Source organism: Peromyscus californicus, unplaced genomic scaffold, assembly GCF_007827085.1.
Source record: "Peromyscus californicus insignis strain IS unplaced genomic scaffold, ASM782708v3 Scaffold_6__1_contigs__length_162567912, whole genome shotgun sequence".
In the NCBI taxonomy this organism is placed as follows: domain Eukaryota; kingdom Metazoa; phylum Chordata; class Mammalia; order Rodentia; family Cricetidae; genus Peromyscus; species Peromyscus californicus.
In genome coordinates this window covers 129436935-129457838 of record NW_026294584.1, presented here as the reverse complement: position 1 = coordinate 129457838, position 20904 = coordinate 129436935, and the positions used below count along the sequence as shown (strand labels likewise).

The 20904-nt window shown below is 46.9% G+C and overlaps 1 protein-coding gene across 9 annotated transcripts in view; it reads right to left on the bottom strand.

Annotated features, from left to right (window-relative positions):
- Positions 1–20904, bottom strand: part of Atg7 (autophagy related 7) — a 279653-nt gene that overhangs the window by 195881 nt on the left and 62868 nt on the right. For all 9 annotated transcript variants that reach the window (XR_008214479.1, XR_008214474.1, XR_008214477.1 and 6 more), the window contains exons 6-7: positions 19148–19264; positions 17426–17575 (exon numbers count right to left, since the gene is read on the bottom strand). Coding sequence is in view for 1 of the 9 variants with exons in the window: in XM_052721064.1 (XP_052577024.1) it covers positions 17426–17575; positions 19148–19264 (267 nt within the window). In the remaining 8 variants the exon portion in view is untranslated. The remainder of the gene's footprint in view (positions 1–17425; positions 17576–19147; positions 19265–20904) is intronic.

The window sequence follows — 20904 nt, the reverse complement described above, 5'->3', positions numbered from 1 at the left end:
CCCTGACTTCCATCTGGAGAATTCTACTCAACTTCAAACCACAGGTCTCCAGTGAGGGCTTTACTTGGGGAGGTCTGGAGCTGCTCTCCTCCCACAAGCCATCACACACTATAGGTGAGGTGTATCTTTTCCCATCTCCTCTCTGTCAAAAGTACCTGGTCTCTCTCTCTCTCTCTCTCTCTCTCTCTCTCTCTCTCTCTCTCTCTCTCTCTTTTCTTTTTTCGAGACAGGGTTTCTCTGTGTAGCTCTGGCTGTCCTGGAACTTGCTCTGTAGACCATGCTGGCCTCAAACTCACAGATCCGCCTGCCTTTGCCTCCTGAATGCTGTGTGCACCACCACATCCAGCCAGATGCTGATTTCTAAAATCCATTCTCCAATAACAGATGTCAGGGCGCCTTGGACACATGGCTGATTTTAGAGCTGAGACAGAACACAAGCTGTGCCTGGACCATCTTAGAGTATGAGAAAACAGGAAGTACTCAAGGACCGTCTTAGAGTACCAGAAAACAGGAAGTACTCAAGGACCATCTTAGAGTATGAGAAAACAGGAAGTACTCAAGGACCATCTTAGAGTATGAGAAAACAGGAAGTACTCAAGGACCATCTTAGAGTACGAGAAAACAGGAAGTACTCAAGGACCATCCTAGAGTACCAGAAAACAGGAAGTACTCAAGGACCGTCTTAGAGTACCAGAAAACAGGAAGTACTCAAGGACCATCTTAGAGTACCAGAAAACAGGAAGTACTCAAGGACCATCTTAGAGTAGGAGAAAACAGGAAGTACTCAAGGACCATCTTAGAGTAGGAGAAAACAGGAAGTACTCAAGGACCGTCTTAGAGTACCAGAAAACAGGAAGTACTCAAGGACCATCTTAGAGTACCAGAAAACAGGAAGTACTCAAGGACCATCTTAGAGTACCAGAAAACAGGAAGTACTCAAGGACCGTCTTAGAGTAGGAGAAAACAGGAAGTACTCAAGGACCGTCTTAGAGTAGGAGAAAACAGGAAGTACTCAAGGACCATCTTAGAGTACGAGAAAACAGGAAGTACTCAAGGACCGTCTTAGAGTATGAGAAAACAGGAAGTACTCAAGGACCGTCTTAGAGTAGGAGAAAACAGGAAGTACTCAAGGACCATCTTAGAGTACGAGAAAACAGGAAGTACTCAAGGACCATCTTAGAGTAGGAGAAAACAGGAAGTACTCAAGGACCATCTTAGAGTAGGAGAAAACAGGAAGTACTCAAGGACCATCTTAGAGTACCAGAAAACAGGAAGTACTCAAGGACCATCTTAGAGTAGGAGAAAACAGGAAGTACTCAAGGACCATCCTAGAGTAGGAGAAAACAGGAAGTACTCAAGGACCGTCTTAGAGTACCAGAAAACAGGAAGTACTCAAGGACCATCTTAGAGTAGGAGAAAACAGGAAGTACTCAAGGACCGTCTTAGAGTACGAGAAAACAGGAAGTACTCAAGGACCGTCTTAGAGTACGAGAAAACAGGAAGTACTCAAGGACCATCCTAGAGTACCAGAAAACAGGAAGTACTCAAGGACCGTCTTAGAGTACCAGAAAACAGGAAGTACTCAAGGACCGTCTTAGAGTACGAGAAAACAGGAAGTACTCAAGGACCATCTTAGAGTACCAGAAAACAGGAAGTACTCAAGGACCATCTTAGAGTACCAGAAAACAGGAAGTACTCAAGGACCATCTTAGAGTACCAGAAAACAGGAAGTACTCAAGGACCGTCTTAGAGTACCAGAAAACAGGAAGTACTCAAGGACCATCTTAGAGTACCAGAAAACAGGAAGTACTCAAGGACCATCTTAGAGTACCAGAAAACAGGAAGTACTCAAGGACCATCTTAGAGTACCAGAAAACAGGAAGTACTCAAGGACCATCTTAGAGTACCAGAAAACAGGAAGTACTCAAGGACCATCTTAGAGTACCAGAAAACAGGAAGTACTCAAGGACCATCTTAGAGTACCAGAAAACAGGAAGTACTCAAGGGGGGAAAGGAATGAGGCCACATCAGGGAAATGAAGAGAGCAGTACAAAGAGCCTGAGTGTCCAAACAGGAGCAACCAGAGGACAAGTGAGTTCAGGGAGACGCCACCTAAACTATAATAAGTGTCTATGGCCCCATGGCAGAGCGTCTGCCTAGTGTGTGCCAGACTCTGAATTCCATCCTCAGCTCTGCCAAAGAAATCGATAATCCACACCCATCAATATTGGAATTCATAAGTCAATAAGAACTCAAACAATAGATATGGATGCTGTCCTCTTTAGGAGAAGACCTTAATCCTCCCATCTCTGGGGGAGACTGAACTGTGGGATTTGTTTCCAAAGCAAAAACAGTAACTTTATAGGAGAAGGCTGTAACCAAGAGTGCCATGTGGCTATCAGGGATCCCTGGGGAGGAGGAAAGAACAGGGGAACTTGATTACATTTGGATTCTTTAAAAAAAAACCCATAACCACATTCTTTTTTAAAAAATTTAAGCCGGGCGGTGGTGGCGCACGCCTTTAATCCCAGCACTCGGGAGGCAGAGCCAGGCGGATCTCTGTGAGTTCGAGGCCAGCCTGTACTACCAAGTGAGTTCCAGGAGAGGCGCAAAGCTACACAGAGAAACCCTGTCTCGAAAAAACCCCAAAAAAAAAAAAATTTATTTATTTTTTATACAATATTTTGATTATATTATTTCCTCTCCACCAACTCCTCTCATACCCACCCAATGTTCTTTCTCCCTAAAACAAAACAAAACAAATACCAGAACAAATAAGTATATATATATATACACATACACACACACATACACACACACACACACACACACACACACACTAAGACAAAAATACCAAAATGAAACTAGATCAGTTATGGGGCTAGAGGAAGACCGACTACTATTATTCTGGTAAATGAACATAGCAATAAAATGACTCCTAATGATATATTGCTATGTCCATAGATCAGAGCATTGCTCAACCCTCATCAGAGAAGCTTGTTCTTGTAGTAGATGGGAATTAACAGAGAGACCCACAACTGGACAATGTGCAGAGAGTGAGAGACTTTGGAGCACTCGGTCCTAAATGAGATGTCTTGCAGAAGAGGAGGCAGAAAGACTGTAAGAGCCAGAGGTGGTGAACAATTCCAAAGAGACAGCAGGATGGACACCCATGAACTCACAGAGACTGTGGCAGCATGCACAAGGCCGGCACTGTGCAAACCGAGAAAATCCCAACACTGGGAAGGGGAATGGACACCAAGTCCCACCCTAACCAAGACGACACTCACTGTCACTGAGAAGATCAGCTATACTGCAGGGCAGGCCCCATGGCTAGGAGTGGTTGGCCAATGCAAAACAGACTCACCAATGCAAAACACACAGACACACACACATATATTAGGTTTTTGTCTTAATTTTTTTGTTTAGTTTGTGTCCATAGGCACATTTTAATAAGGAAACAGATACTCTGAAAACATGGCTGAACCGTTGTCCAATTGTCAAGGTCATCAACACAAGACAGTTTGGAGAGCCTAAGAGCCTAAGGAGACACGGCACAACAGAAAAACTGCAGTGTGATGCCCTGGGTCAGGAGCTACTGGGAAACCCAGAGGACCGCAGCAGCCCTGGCTGCTGAGCTCTGAAGAAGGAGCAGGGGTGGAGGTAGCAACGTGAAGGAAAACTGAAACTGCACAAGGCCAGACCGGAACTCTGCACCACTCTGCAACACATTCTTTTTGATATCTTCCCAGTTACCTTTAAAATTATTTTGTTTTTTATGTGTATGAATGTTTTCCTTGCATGCATATTTTGGCACCACATGATAGCTGGTGCCCACAGAGGTCAGAAGAGGGCACTGGATCCCCTGGAACTGGAGTTATGGATGGTTGTAAATTGGTACATGGGTGCTGGGAATCAAACCTGGATCCTCTGGAAGAGCAGCAATGAACTTCACCACTGAGCCATCTCTCCAGGCCCACTGGTTACTTTTAAAATTGTATTTTATGTGTATGGGTGTTGTGCTTGCATGCATGTCTGTGCACTGGGTGTAAAGTACCAAAAGAGGGCAGCAGATTCCCTGAAACTGGATTTACAGATGGTTGTGAGCTACCAGGTAGGTGTTGGGAATCAAACCTTGGTCCTCTGGAAAAGCAGTCAGTGCTCTTAACCACCGAGCAATCTCTCTAGTTCCTGCAACTATCTTCTATAAATCTAAAGTTATTCCAAAATAAAAGTTTAATTTTTAATGATAAAGTGGATGCTGAGTGTCTAGAGAGCATGGAGAATCCTTTCCGTCCTTCTACGATCTTAGACATACAGTAGCTGTCTAGAAAATGTTTATTGAATGATGGAAAGACGGATGAACAAAGGCTAGGATGGACTTTGGCATTTGTCCAGCATGTGCAGGTCCTGTGTTTGATTCCCAGCACTGTCAGAAAGCAAAACAAAACAAAAACTACGGCCGAAGGCTGGACATAACTGGGAGGGAAGGGAGCGAGAATGAGGAAGGAGGCGGAAAGACAGCTGGCAGAGAACCATGCAGCCACGGATTCCCTTTGTAAGCACAATGTAGATTAAATAAAAACATGGTTGACATGTGTGTGTGCATGTGTGGGAGGAAGGCAGGGAGGGGGAAGGAGAGGGAGAGAGGGCCTATGCTGTGGATGTCTTCCTGTATGCTGAGAATGTGTTGCTCTGATTGATAAATAAAATGCTGATTGGCCAGTAGCCAGGCAGGAAGTATAGTATAGGTGGGATAAGGAGAGAGGAGAATTCTGGGAAGTGGAAGGCTGAGTCAGGAGACGCTGCCAGACGCCGCCATGAGAAACAAGATGTAAAGATACCGGTAAGCCACGATCCATATGGCAAGGTATAGATTTATAGAAATGGGTTAATTTAAGATGTAAGGTCTAGTTAGCAAGAAGCCTGAGCCATTAGGCAATACAGTTCATAATTAATATAAGCTTCTGAGTGATTATTTTATAAGTAGGCTGTGGGCTGTGGGACTGCAGGGGCTTGGCAGGACCTGGAGAGAAACTTCAGCTATAGGGTAGTGATAGATATTGGGGAGAAATGGGCTTGTGCCATCATGCACGCGTGGAGGTCAGAGGACAACTGTGTGGAGTCAGATCTTCCTTCCACCTTTACATGGGTTCTGGGGATTGAACTCGGGTCACCAGGCTTGCACTTGCACTGTAAGCACCTTTCCCCAGCAAGCCCTGTCACCACCACCACCACCACCACCACCACCCCTCCCTTTTGAGACAGGGTCTCACTATGCAGTGGAGCCTGTCCTGGATCTCACTTTGTAGACCAGGCTGGCCTCAAACTCACAGAGATCCACCTGCCTCTGCCTCCAAGTGCTGGGAGTAAAGGTGTGTGCCGGAACACCCAGTTCTTTTCATTTAAATTAGCCCAGAAACTTTATGTAATTGTTTCATACAATGCTCAGTGTGATGTAATCCAAAAGCAGAAGCTGAAACAACATTTAGACTGAAAAAAAAAAAATCAAAAAACCAAAAAAACATCCCACAACCATGCCATGTTACCAACAGCTAAAGGAACCTCTGTCCACATCTTCATGCATGACTACTGTCCTGGTTGGCTTTCTTTTTCCCCCACCCCCGCTTGCCAACTTGACACACGTCAGAGTTATCTAGGGAGAGAAATTAAATGCCTCCATCCAACTGACTATAGGCAAGTCTGTAGCACATTTTATTGATGAATGATTGATGTGGGTAGGCTTAGGGGGGACCAGACCAATGCTGGAAGTAGCACCCCCGGGTAGGCGGAGGTCCAGGGATGTGTAAGAAAGCACGTTGAGCAAGCCAAGGATAGAAGTCAGTAAGCAGCGCTCCTCCACGGCCTCTGTTTCAGTTCCTGCCTCCAGGTTCCCGCCTTCACTTCCCTTCACAACAGATGACAACTGTAATGAACTAAACCCTTTCTTCCCCAAACTCCTTTGGTTATTGTATTTACCACAGCAACAGAAATCCTAGCTAAGACAACTGCCCCTATCTATTTTTTTACATAAATATATTTGTGTTATGACTTCTAAGCAGAAGTGGGATCATGCCATACATGCAGATTTATGTTTCTCATCATCTCATAGGCTTTTCCTGGCCTGCAAATGTTCTACAGCCATTGCCAGTAGTGGCTGAGTAGTGTTCCATGGCGGAGATGCATGAGGCCTTTTCTGTGTCCTACTGGAGACAGGTCCATCTTCATCTACCCTCAATCTCAGAAAATGAAATTTGCTACTACCAACATCTAATTAACACATTTCTTGATTATGTAAAAACTTCTTAGTTTTTGAAGTCTTTTCTAGAGGTATCTTCATGTATTCAGGGCAAATAGATAGATGTGTGTCTACTTACAAATAAGTTCTCTGCAGATAGATAAATATTGTCAGCATACAGTGAACTTTCATGAACATAGCTATCAAAGCCATGCTGAGCCCTGCCTCTTATTATACAAGCAGCCAAGGCCAAGCATTCAATCCTGTGGGCCTTGGTGGCCCTATGTGAATTGTGAGGAAAATCACGGCACCCACCTAATAGGGCTGCTGTGGAGATTTAGTGAGATGACCCTGAGCACACAAAGCCTGGCATGCACCTGGTGCTATTAACCGCAACAAGAGTGCCTCCCTGCCTCCAAGGGGTACTCAGTGACCTGCATCTCCATCAACCTTCTCAGTAATTCTGATGTAGCTGCTCTGGTCTGTGAACTTGAATTTGGAGCGCACTAGAGCGGGTAGTCTTGGAGTCAAGAGGAAAAAACAAAACGAGACAAGACAAAAAAAAAAAAAAAAACCTGTGAGGCTTTTTCTCATGCCCTCAAAACCCCTGGACTGGCTTTGTAGCTTCCCATGCCTCTCACTATGGTGTAAAAGTCAGGAGCAACAGTGTTCCCTGGGGAACTTTGCCCTCTTCTCAGCCTGCTAGCTCAGAGGAACCTGGGGTTTCCCAACACTCATCAGGGTTTCAACATCAGTACTCCCCACCCCCCCACTCCCTGCCATGGCTCTGCTTCTCACACTATGCTTAGTTGCCCTGTGGGGAGCTTTTAAAATGATTGCTCCTTGGGCTCCAAGTCCAGAGGTTCTGATCAAGAGCCTGGGACTTGGCTTCAGCAGTGGGTTTTGGTGCTAGAGATGGTAGCCAGGGCCTCACGTGTGCTACAACAGCACTCTAGCGCTGAGCGCATCCTCAGATCCATTGCTGGATCTCGGGTGGTTCTGAGAACAGCTGAAAACCACTGCTAGAAAGGATGGCCACATACCACCCACATCACAGCTGCCTGGAAACTGGCTGCACTCAGGCACACATCCCATCTGATCCCCTGCCTCTCTGAGGGAGAGTACCTATGTGCTCAGCAGACACCCAGGACATTTTATGCACAATCATTTCAGCACTAACACTTTAGAGTCTAAGAAAAAGAGCACTTGCTTCAAGTGTGGTCACTGCAGCTTTTTCCTTACTGTAACCGATTATTTTTTGTGCTTTAAGCCTGCACTTGTAGCTGCAGACAACTGAACCAGTCAGCTTCTCCAGGCCCATTACACCACCCCCTTGCACCCAGAATCTGGGCATGGGTCCTAGAGCAGCTAGAGGGGGAGGCTCTGTTTGAGTGACTGAGACGGGAAGCTCACATACAGAACCACAGCACAGCATCCTCAAGTTCCATTTCCTTCCCTCTCCATTCTTAGCATTCATTTATGTCAGTTTTAACACTGGAACTCTTTTGGCTGAGGATGGGGGGGGGGCGCTGGCAAGCAAGAGAGCTCTGAGATCTGAATTACAAGCATTTCCTTGAGCTCTTCTGCTCTGGCTGCCTGCCACACAGCCACCTGCCACACTGCCACCTGCCACACTGCCACCTAGCCACCTGCCACCCTGCCACACTGCCACCTGCTACACTGTCACCTGCCACCCTGCCACCCTGCCACCTGCCACACTGCCACCTGTCACACAGCCACCTGCCACACTGCCACCTGTCACACAGCCACCTGCCACACTGCCACCTGTCACACTGCCACCTTCCACACTGCCACCTTCCACACTGCCACCTTCCACACTGCCACCTGCCACACTACCACCTGCCACCCTGCCACCCGCCACACTGCCACCTTGCCACCTACCACACTGCCACACTGCCATACTGCCACCTGCCACACTGCCACGCTTGTGCTGCCCCCTTTTAATGTTCCCCTTTATGCAGCAAGGAAGGGGGAGGGGAGAACATAGCATCACTCCTTCTGTGACAGCGGAAGGGCTTACACTAAGGCTTACACAGTGGATAGGGCACTGTCCACTGTCAGCAGGTGTGTGCTAACTCTGCAGCTGACTGACTGCAAGACCCAAAGGGAATTTCGCCCTTGCCTGCAAACAAAAGGGTTGAGGAGCTGGGGACATAGTGTGTGCAGGGCTTGTCTAGCATACAGGAAGCCCTGTGATCAATCCGCAGCACCACATACACCCGAGCAGTGGCACACACCTGTGATCCTGTCGCTCAGGAGGTGGAGGCAGGAGGGTCAGAAGTTCAAGGTCATTCTTAGCTACATAGGGAGTTTGGAGCCAGCTTGGACTGTGAGGTCCTATCTCTAGCTCTAGCACCAAAACAGAAGAAAGGAGAGAGGGAGGGAGGAGGGAGTGGGGAGGGAGGGAGGGAGAGAAAAGGAAAAGTGCTGACTTGTTTTGTCTCAAAGGCCTCTTTTCAGATGTGGAGAATTTTGGATGACATCATAGAGAAAAAAGGAATCAGAGCTAGGGCCCAGAACAGCAGAGACCAGTGAAGCTTGGCTCCACAGATTCTAAGAGCACCCCAGAGGTATTTAGGAAGAGCCTCAATATCAACCCAGAAAATGACATTCCTCTAGAGATCTGAGTTTCAACTGTCAAATGTGACTTCAAAAAAAAAAAAAGTCGGCCTGTGCAGAATGTTCTTTGTGACTCACCCTTCGGGGACCTTTGGTAACTGACTAAACATCTCTGAGCTTAGTTTCCTCATCTCTCAAGTGATTCTCACCTGCATTCAGCACAGACTGAGGACTACCATTCAAGAAACAGTAACCATAGCAACACTACAGACAGACAGCTCCTGCTGCAGTCACCTCCCCACATCCTGTTCCAGTTCAGTCCATCATCACAGACCACCTCCATCTCCAGTTCCAAGGCCCTTTTATAACTGGTAGAGAAAAATTAAGGGTACGAGGGCCAACTGATCAACACTCTTTGGGTCTCAAGTTTTATCTTCCATCTCAAGTAGAGATGGACCCAAATGCTATCTACACGGTATACACTATAATATTATACCCCATTCCACAGCAGATGCCCAGCCTCAGAGAAGTGTGTTTCTAGGTAGGATGGGAATAAGAAATCTTTGAGCAGAAATGGCCAGTTTCTTAGAACACCCTGACCTAAGATGAGCCATACAGAGCAGGGGTGATTAGTTAAAGAGGAACATCTGCCATGCACCCACAAATGGGGGTCAGGCTGAAAACGCTTGAAGGGAGCGCTCCAATGGAGACAGGCATGCAGGGGGCAGACATGCACAGCACAGGAAGTGAAAAAGCCCACTCAACAACGGGCTAAGTATTAAGTATCATTTAATCCTCCTTTAAGGATGTGAAAGTGACTCCAAAGTCTCTCGGTGTTGCAGGCGTTAACTTGGAGCCTTAGTGTCAGGAGAGGTTATACGGGGCAGTGAGTGCTAGGTGAGCCGGCTTAATGAGAGAAATAAAGACTAGGAGTTCTGGGCTCCAAACCCGGCCGAGCCACAGTGACTGCATGAACTCGGCCAGATCACTTCCTTTTATGACCAAGCAGCCATCAGAGTTGAAGAGGAAAGCTGTTCGGGAGGGTTATAAATACGTCTTCCTTTCTGCTTTGCTGAGAGCGTGCGGTCGGGTGAAGTAGCACAGCTGGGATCTGGCGACTGTCCATGGAGCACTTTTCAGAAAATGACAGCATGAGAAAGAAGAGGGCAGAACAGTCAACCTGACCATCTTCAGTGGGAGGGTTTTCCTGTAAGGATCCCATACAGATGGCTGCCTTTAATACTCAAACACTCAATATCCTGGGCAATGGACAAAGAAGACTCCTTTTTAAAAGCAGAGGGAAGAAAATGCAAGTCTCAAGTGCACTTCAAGGTCACAGCATTCAACAAAGACACAAAGCAGTACCGAACACTAAGTGGTAGCTAAGTGAAGGGCAGGCCTGGCTAGCAGAGACGGAAGACAGAACCACAGGGGAACCTTGCTGTAATTATGAAGCATTTTCTACTCTTCGGTAACCATGCTGGACGAAGATGAGCAAGGCTCTCTGGGGACAGGCGGTGGGATGCTGCTGCTGGCTTGGAAGGGATGGCCTTCTGTGGCAATGCAGTGTGACTGTGGAATCACTCTGTCCAGGTGAAATCAACACTTCTTGTAGGAAATAAGAATTTAAACGGGGGCCATTTCTGAGCCTGCCGAGTGTGTAAGAACGCAGAGCATCTGATGCCCAGGGGTGGGGGAGGCATACAGCAGTGTGTGGCAGTAGTCACTTTGCACTAGTGATCTCAGCATGGCCCCCAGGACCAGCCGTCAGACATTCACCGGCACACCACTGACTGCACCACACACCGAGTGAGTCCTCCCCAGGACCGGACGTCAGACATTCACCGGCACACCACTGACTGCACCACACACTGGGTGAATCCTCCCCAGGACCAGACGTCAGACATTCACCGGCACACCACTGACTGCACCACACACCGGGTGAGTCCTCCCCAGGACCGGACGTCAGACGTTCACCGGCACACCACTGTGCACTACACACCGGGTGAGTCCTCCCCAGGACCGGCCGTCAGACGTTCACCAGCACACCACTGACTGCACCACACACTGGGTGAGTCCTCCCCAGGACCGGATGTCAGATGTTCACCAGCACACCACTGACTGCAAACCATAACATGTTCAAGGGTGATGAGATGGATCAGAAGATGAAAATGCTTTCTAGACAACTTTGTGCAGTTGGTGTAGGAAGAGAAATGACTTGTAAGTTGTCTTCTGACATCCACAAGTATGCCCTTCTCTCTCTCTCGCTCTCTCTCTCTCACACACACACACACACAAATAATAACTAATAATAATAATTTTATAAAATGTCTACTCTCAGGGCTGGAAAGATGGCCCAGTGGATAAGAGCATAAACTGTTCATGCAGATACCAAAGGATGGTTCCCAGCACCCATGCTGGGCAGCTCACAAGTGCCTGTAACTCCAACTCCAGGGGTTCTGATGGCCTCTTCTGGACTCCCCTGAGCACAAACCCTTAAGCGCGCGCACACACACACAATTTTTTAAGTGATCATCTCTTCAGTTTAGTAATTCTTTATCTAAAGAGCTTTTCTTTAGAAATAACTCAAGATGCAGGTGAGTTGAGAAGGAATAATTCATACATTTAAATAAAAAATCGCCGGGCGGTGGTGGCACACGCCTTTAATCCCAGCACTTGGGAGGCAGAGGCAGGAGGATCTTTGTGAGTTCAAGGCCAGCCTGATCTACAGAGCTAGATCCAGGAAAGGCGCAAAGCTACACAGAGAAACCCTGTCTCGAAAAACCAAAAAAAAAAAAAAATCACCAGGCAGTGGTGGCGCACGCCTTTAATCCAAGGACTCAGAAGGCAGAGGCAGGCAGATCTCTGTGAGTTTGAGGCTAGCCTGGTCTACAGAGAGAGTTTGAAGATAGTCAGGGCTACACAAAGAAACCGTCTTGAAAAACAAAAACAAAAAACCCCCCAAAAAACTAAAAGTAACGAAGTATGAGAGTTAGCTGTCAAAAATAGTAAAGATAGTCTATTATCACACACCTTTTAAAAGGGTGTATAGAGCACGATGATATTATCCTAAAAGGCTACAATCAAACAGAATATGATATAATTTTTGTTTCAAGTACTGCACAGAAAAGGTTACAAGGAAACACACACAGTTTATTTCAAAAACAACCAAAGCTGAGTATGGTGGCACAGGCTCATAATGCCAGCACTCAGGAGGCTGAGGCAAGAGAATCTCAGGTTTCAGGCCATCCTGAGCCACATATTGACACCTTTCCTTGAAAATCAAATAAAAACCTCAAGACTTAAAAAAAATTGTTAAAGAACTGTGAAGTTTTACAACGATGGTGGCAGGCTGAAGCCGGGAACTAAGCACACACCCAGAACTCAGCCAGCACGGTGCACGGATGCACTGTTTGAACAAGCTATTTACTATTATTATTACTACTGTTATAATGGTGTGTATTGGTGTGCATGTGCACCATGGTGTATATGGAGTTCAAAGCTACTCTGTGGAGTTGGTCCTCTCCTTCCACCTTTGCTTGGGTTCCAGAGATCTAGCCCAGGTCTCCAGGCTTGGGTGACAACCACCTTTAACCAGTGAGCCATCCCGTCAGCCGGGAGATGACCTGTTTGTGGCTCAAATAACTGAGTGGGTCATAACTAGAACTTCACAAAGATAAACCATGAGCTGGGGGGTAGTTCAGTGGCAAACTGCTTACCCAGCATGCACGAGACCTTGGGTTCCATCATCAGCATTATAAGGTGTGTGTGTGTGTGTGTGTGTGTGTGTGTGTGTGTGTGTGTGTGTGTATTTCCCACCATACATCATCACATGCACATTTTCTCTCTCTCTCTCTCTCTCTCTCTCTCTCTCTCTCTGTCTCTCTGTCTCTCTGTCTCTCTGTCTCTGTCTCTGTCTCTCTCTCTCTCTCTCTCACACACACACACACACACACACACACACACACACACACACACATTTTTGGGAAACATTTTTGGGATATGTACAATCAAGAACATCTGAGTATTGAGTTTCAGTGTCACAGGTAATTTTCACTCTCAGTTAAATCCAGCAAGTGTGCATTAAACAACCTGACATCAGTCAAGAAGGAGAGAAAAGTTGTCCTGGGTACACGAGCCGAGAACGCCCACGCAGGACCTGTCACTGAGCTAGCAAGCCCGGCAAGATGTGTGGGGCTCAAAGTGACCCAGGAGCGGCTTCTTTGGTAGGTAGGGTTCCCATTTCTGCAGATTTTTTGAAAACAAAACAAAGAAGAAGAAGAGGAGGAGGAGGAGGAAGAGGAGGAAGAACAACAACAAAAGAAGAAGAAAGAAAGAATCTTTGCTTTTCTCAAAATCCTCAAAAACAGCAACAACAAACAAACAAAACAAAACAAAAGAAGTCGGATATATCAGCGGACTCTCCCCCACAGGCCTGACATCAAAAGTCACACATGTCAGTGAAGAATTCAGCTGTTCAGCTTAGAGTGAAGACACTCAGGTGTTTCATTTGGGAAGCACCACAAGAGATCACTGCAGACAAGGTGGATCAGAGGCCACAGGAGACCCAGCGAGGCCCATCTAGAAGTCACTCAGTGACACAGAGGAAAGGCAACCGCCAGCTCGGGTGATGGCCGAAAGGTACAGGGAGCAGACTAAGATGTTGAGAACCTGAGAGCTACAGGAAGAAACTATGCGACAAGGGACAGGGAGGTAGCCAGCAAGTGGATGGAAGCAGAGCCATGATGATGCCTGTAAGAAGACCAACAGCCTCCTACAGGGAAGGTCCTGAGTTCAGCGGGGATAAGCGGGAAGATAGATAAAGTGGTGAGGGAGCCCCAGGGAGTTCAGGTGTGGGAGGGAATGGTTACTGCAGTCACAGGCATAAGGATATCACCTAGGAGGGACATGTGGAGGATCTCAACACGTCTCCACCTTTCCCATGAAGACAGGAGGCTCACTGGGAACAACTTCTGGATGGAAATGCAGCTGGGAAGGGGAGGCGGGCTACAGTGTAGCTCAGCCAGAGAGGGTGAGTTGTCCTAGGCTCCATTCCCAGTACTGCCAGTGGGGGAGGGGGAGGGCGAAGACACAGAGACAGAGACAGAGATCAAAGAGGAGAGGCTGGGGGCAGATGTGGTGTGCTGGCAGGAAACAGATGGACCCCGTTTGAAGGGTGAACACACCTGCAGGAGCTCACACTGAAATGAATGCCTGCTCTTAGAAGAGGGTCAATCATTCATGGAAACACCATGATACAAGGAACACTCAAGAGAAGCTGGAATTATCTGAACAGCAAACTAAGGCTAAGGCAGTAAAAGCAGGCGTACCTAATCTCACCTGGACTCTTCGGAAATATTTAGGGGGGCTCTACTACAGCCTCTGTTTCTTAGGAAGCCTGCTTGGATGGCACCAGGCCATGATGGCCTCTCCCTTTCTTCCACGTTTACCAGTGGGTAACTCTGGAGCACCCAGGTTGCAGTAAATGTGGAATCCACAGAAGGGGCACAGCATGGCTGCTGTGCTGAGAGTGTTCACCAGCTGCCCAGAACCTGGGTCAGAGGCCCGTGAGAACGTACTAGCATCATGTTGGAATGCAAGGGGTAAAGAGGAGGCTGCAGCTGGACCCCATATGAGGACAGGAAACAGTGCACATAGTCAGTTGTCACTTTGGGGGAGATAAATCCATAAGTAGGGCATCAACCAGTGAAGACAAAGGGGAGAGTCCACCAGAGGGCAGAATGCCAGCATGTGTGTTTGGAGGGCACGGCTGCAGCTGGAGTGCAAGCTTTACCTTGGGGAGCAGTGGGAGATGAGGCAGGGCTAGCCGAGGGCACTTCCACTTTATCCTGAAGGGCTGCAGGAAGAGGAGGGATGTGGCCACAGGCTGGAGAATGGAAGGGAGCACTCATGGCCACAGGCTGGAGAATTCATGTTGAGGATGGAAGGGAGCACTCATGGCCACAGGCTGGAGAAAGCATGTGGAGGATAGAAGGGAGCACTCATGGCCACAGGCTGAAGAAAGCATGTGGAGGATGGAAGGGAGCACTCATGACCACAGGCTGGAGAATGCATGTGGAGGATGGATGGGAGCATTCATGGCCACAGGCTGGAGAATGCATGTGAAGAATGGAAGGGAGCACTCATGGCCACAGGCTGGAGAATGCATGTAGAGGATGGATGGGAACACTCATGACCATAGGCTAAGAGGCTGGCAAACTCCAGTGAGGTTACCAGTGTTCACAGCTGCTGTGACACTTTCTACAATGTGAAATGGCACAGGTAACCAACCAGTCTATCAATGTCTCATTTCTTTGGGCCTTTTGTTTGATTCCTTCAATTTCCATGAACTTTCATGTGGGTGCCTCTTCGGCTCTATAAGGCTCTGGGGTCTGTGAGGACAGCTATTGCAGTGTCTGTCTTTCAAGTTCTAGTCCACAAGGAGGCTGTCAGCACATGTGCTGAGCGATCCAGGCTTTCCTGAGATCTGTCCTTAACCAACAGTATAATTCTAAGCAAGTGAGGGGCAATGGTCCTGGCCGCACAGGTCCTTGGTCGCATGAACCCCTGCAGAGTTCAGAGGAGACTCAAGGTTCGTGCAGTCTCTTACAATATGCTGGGGAACGAAGGGGAAAAAACACAAGGAGGAAAATAAGTGGGGGTGTACCTAGTGCCTGCTACATAGTGAGAGCCTGCTACATGTCAAGAATCCACACTACACATTAGGGCCTGCTACATGCAAGGAACCCACTACATATTGGGGCCTGCTATATGATGAGCACCCACTATGTGCTGAGCATTGGGTGGGGGGCAAGCTCTATCTAGCCTTGGCTGTCCTGAAACTCACTATGTAGATTAGGCTGACCTTGAACTCACAGAGATCCACTTGCCCCTGCCCCCTGAGTGCTGGGGATTACAAGTGAGTGCTACCACGACCTGCTTTTGTGCTAATCATTTTATTCACATTAGCATGTTTAGTTTTCACCAAATCATGGAAAGAGAATCTCTGTGGTATTTGACAGAAATACCAAGGCAAGGCAAGGTCACTCTGCTTCCCCGGGGCCACAGAGCTAGCAGGTGCCAGCACTGGCATCAGATCCAGGTCTATTTAGAACCCCAGGGTCAAGTAGAGATGGCCTGCACCACAGCAATGTGGAAACGGGAAGGCAGAGAGTGCAGGGTTCTAGGGAGCTGGCCATAGACACGAGGTGACTGTCAGTATCATATTCTTTATGTAGGAAATGCAGACACTGTGACACCCATTTCACAGATTTATTATGAGATTTTGAGTTTGTGAGAGTCTTGCTGAAGTGATACCGAGGACAGGGGCATGGATTTGCTGCACTCAGCCAGGCCTCTAGCAGCTTGCCTGCTATCACAGTCGGGCTGTACAGTAGGCTGGACCCTAAGTTACTAAAGGCCTGGTCTACTCAGCAACCATTACAACTTTCTATTATCACTTGGACAAAAGAATTTTAAAAGCTAAATCTTTATTCTTTGAGGACTTTTCCTCTGAAAAAGAAAATGAGAATGCCATTGATTTTAAAACAAAGACATCCTGGCTGGGAGTGGAGCTTGGTTTAACATTCACAAGGCCCTGGGTTCTAGATTCAAACTGGCCATCAGTTAAGGGCCTCTTTTTTCTCAACTCTCAGACATTTTACTTACATTACTCCACCTGATTTCACAACTTCCTAATACTTGTGGACCACATTTTAACTCACAACCTGATGTATGGCTCAAATTGCATACAAATACAACGTATCTTATTACTTAAGAAAACATTTGCAATACTCTTATTCATTCAAAAGAATTTGATTGAGGGCCCCAGACAATTGTTACCTACACACTCCACAGACACCAACTGATCAACACTGGCCCTGGTTAACAGTCTAACATGATACAAAAAGGCATTTTTGGACCAGGGACTGAATGGAGGGAGGCCAGATAGGGAAAGAACACACATGGCCACCCTGTGAGAATGCTCTGCAATGGGAGGAGACTCTGAGGACAGAGAGTGTTGTAGACGCTCACAGGAAGATGACACAGTGCGAGTGAAAACAGACAGAAAGAGATCTGGGTGTGTTTGGTTGGGTGATGGTGGTGGGATGTAGAGGCTGGATGAAAGCAGGCAAGCTTAGTTAGAGCAATGGCTTATGGGGAGAATAGTAGAGGATGGAAGGAAAGGTACTGGGACCAGAAGAGAGGCCCCAGTAGGCTCTGTTCATTGAATGACTGAGTGACATGAGCCATCTGAGGATGACTCTTCCATAGCAGTGTTATGCAAGATTCCAGCTGCCCAGGAGGAAGTCGAGCTCTGTGGTGAGGCTGGCCAGTCGGGGAACATGGATGTAGGACATTTCTAGAGGGAAAACAGATCTCTTCATCACTAACAGAAGGGAGGAGTCACACCACGAGCTATGAGTGAGCCAGGGGGATCCCAAGGAGGAACTGAAGTGGGGACAAGGGGTGGAGAGGACAGAGGAAATGTTCTAGAACATACCATGGAGGGCTAAGGAAATGTGAAGTTTCATTGATAGTGCTCTATTAGAATGCAAACTTCAAGTTTTTTAACTGCCTAACAAAATGATACCCAAAGACTCTGACCTTTGTCCTTTGACCTTGGAAGAAATCATTGTAGTGTTTGAGCAAGGAGACCATCACAGTGTTGTCATCGTACTTGATTAAGAAGTATGGTAAGGCCGTGACTCCTTCAGCTTGACACAGATCATCGTAGGCATGCTCGAGGGCCTGTATCTGAAAACAATGGAGGTGAAGGCACTCTCTAGGAAATACAGCTCTGAGATAAAGACCAAAACCGTCAAAGGAACTGCAAAGCCAGCTAGGTAGAAATATCCAAGCTCACCAAGTGCCCATTGATACCACCTCTTAACCTTTCCATAACCTTTTCCCTGTGCTATGCCTTCACAGGGGCACAAAGGGGGCACTTTGTGGGTCAGAATGGTGGCTGCCTAAGCTGTCAACAGAGGTTTACAGAGGTAAACAAGCATTCTTCTGTGATAACCCAGCATGGTCCAACCAGTGAGAAAATTTGCCATTATCTTTACAGTTTTGTTATGACACAATACACATGTCCTACAATTCATCCATTTAGAGGGCAGAATCTTTTGTCTTGAAATTTTTTCACTTTTTATTTTATGTGTATGAGTGTTTTTCCTTTATGTGTAAATATGTACCAGGTGCCTGCAGTGCCTGTGGAGGCCTGAAGAGGGCATCAGATCCCCTGACGGTAGAGTTAGGGATAGTTGTGAGCTATCACAGGGCTGCTGGGATCCAAACCTGGGTCCTTAGCGTGAACAAGTGCTCTTAACCATCCCTCCAGTCCAGAACCTATGACTGTTTTTTTCTTTTGGCAGCATGTTACAAGGTTGGGTAATAGTTCCTGAGATGATCTGAGAACGTTTTTTTTCCTTCTTAAACATCAACATTCAATCTCCAACTAGAATGTGTTGACTCAAGTTACGTTTCTTCCTAGGAAATTAGTTGCAGAAAACTACAACCATGCATTTGTTCTAAAATAAATTAATTCTTAAATATTTTTTAAAAAGGTTTATTTATTTTTATTTTATGTATATGAATACTTTTGTGCATGTGTGTCTGTACAGCACATGCATGTAGTGACCAGGAGGCCAGAGGAGGGGTTTGGTCCTTCTGGAGAGGGAGGTACAGCTGCCTGGAACTGCTATGTGCGTGCTGGGGTAAGGACCTGGGTAAGAGCAGTAAGTCCTCTTAATTGCCAAGTCATTTCTCTGCCCCCACCCTGCCTTTAAATCTTTGCCAGCTTCAGAATTCTGCATCTTACTGACATGCTTCTGGAATTCAGATCATCTTGACCCTCAGTCAAGGTCTTCATAACAATCAGAATTTTCCAGCTAGGTCTGTGTTCTGCCAGCCTGATTATCTTAATGGTTCTTGGGACTAACCTCTAATGAAAGGACTAGACCTGTATTGGGTCTGGGGTGGGGGTGGGGCTTGTCTCATAGACTCTCTGTAAGGGCTGTGGCTTTATGTCTTCCCCAGACTGAAGATGAAAAACACACTCATAAATTCTCAGTCTTTCAAAATGTTCCTGTAATTCCTCCCTGTGGGCTTAGCATTTCACCAAGTTTCAGGGCCACCTGGAGGAGGACGGCTCCTCCTCTTCACACTGACCTTATCAGCACTTAGTAAACACAGCTCCCTCACCCTCTGGAGAGCTCCAAGGTGCCTTTTCTCCATCCAGTGACCGCTGCTCAGCTGCCTTGTGAGCCACACACCTGCTCTCAGTTAAGCCTGATTTCACTTGCATTTTTTTTAACTTGCTGATACCTGTTTTGGTGAAAGCCTTTGATCCAAGCCCACAGGTCCCTGGATTAGAGGGATGCTCTCAGGAAGACAGAGGGCGGGGCAGCAAAACCAATAGTAGAAGTGGTACTTCTTCAGGTCCTAGGGTAAACACAAATCAGAACAAAGTTGTATAGAACATCGTGCCCCACAAATGAAACCAACACACATTCATCAATGTAATATATTAAGCTAGGAGCCGTGGTGCATGCCTGTAATCCCAGCACCTGAGAGATGAAGACAGGAGGAACACAAGTTTAAGGATGTCCTGATACATAGTTAGAGGCCAGCCTAGGTTACCTAAGACCCAGCTTCATAACCCACCACAAGAAAAGCCGGGTGCATTAAAAGCTGATGTATACTACGTATGCCCAGATCATCTCCATCAGAGATGGCTAGAGAACACAGAACTTGTGCCTGGACCCCAGGCTTCCTGCCCACATCATCTCACAATATATTGGTAAACAGACTTTCTCATTCAGAAGCAGAAGCTAAACCCTCGACCTCTGCATGCTTTAGGAAGAAGCTTACCCTACGAGGTAGCCTCTCATCCCATTTCACACCCAGGAGGCTTCCATTGGTGACCCCACCACCACCACCACCAACAACAACAACAACAAAAAACAAACCCAAAAACAACAACAACAAAGCACACAGCTATGTTCAGTCCTGAGGAAGCAGTGCTCTGTTCTCTGCACACGGAAGGGAACTCTTCCCCAAAGGCTTGGCATTTGAGGTGGCTCAGATTTTGCAGTTTTTCCAGATGTCAGACTATTTGCATATGTGCTCTGAAATATCCTGTGAATGGGACCTAAGCCTAAACAGGAAATTCATTTTTGTGTTATATACATCTTATCTCCACAACTTGCATGAAATTTTATACAGTATTTTTAGTGCAGCAGCATTTTAAGTGTGAAATTTTCCATTGTGTTACCATGTTGACATTCAAAGTCCTGATCTGGAAACATTCTGGTTTAAGATTAAGGATGTTTCACTGTTTGATAGTGCTTTCCAAAATGTCTTCTTGGTCAAGTGTAAATCAGCAACTATTAAACACCTACTGTGTACAAGGCAAAACACGACACTCAGACAATACAATGACTATGCCTCGGTCCTAGCCATCAGCTGCTGGCCTTCCACACAGAACAGAGATAGTGAGTCTGTGACTGACAGTCTGAGTTAAAGTAGGCTCCAAACCGAGGTATAATGATATCATGCAGGGAACAGATAGATGGTCACTCCTATACCCAGGGAAAGGGGTTTCCCAGCTGTTCTCAACTCGCCTCCCATTCAGCCCCAGGGCCTCAAATGCTTGTGCCATTAGGGCCTGACTCTCTCATGGGCTAGGACTCCAGGGCACTGTGGTCCTGGACAGCCTCTTCCCTCACCTATGATGCAGTGTTTCAGCTAAGGAATCACTTTTCTCGAGTCTTGCTAAGAATGAGAACTGCAGAGCTGTCCCATGACTTTGATTTAGATTTTGTTTGGTTTTGATTTTGTAGGAGTGTGCCATATATGCACATATGGGTGTATGTTCTCAAGTCTGTGGGCTCGTGTGTGTACAAGGGTGCATGTTTTCACAGGTGTATGTGCACACATGTGGAAGCTTGAGGTTGCCATCAAGTGTCTTCCTTTTTCCCTGCCTTAAATACTGAAGCAGGGTCTCCCACTGAACCACACAAACAGCTTTATGGAGTTTGTTTTTGTCTGACACAGCTGAACCACCAGTAATTCTTGAACAT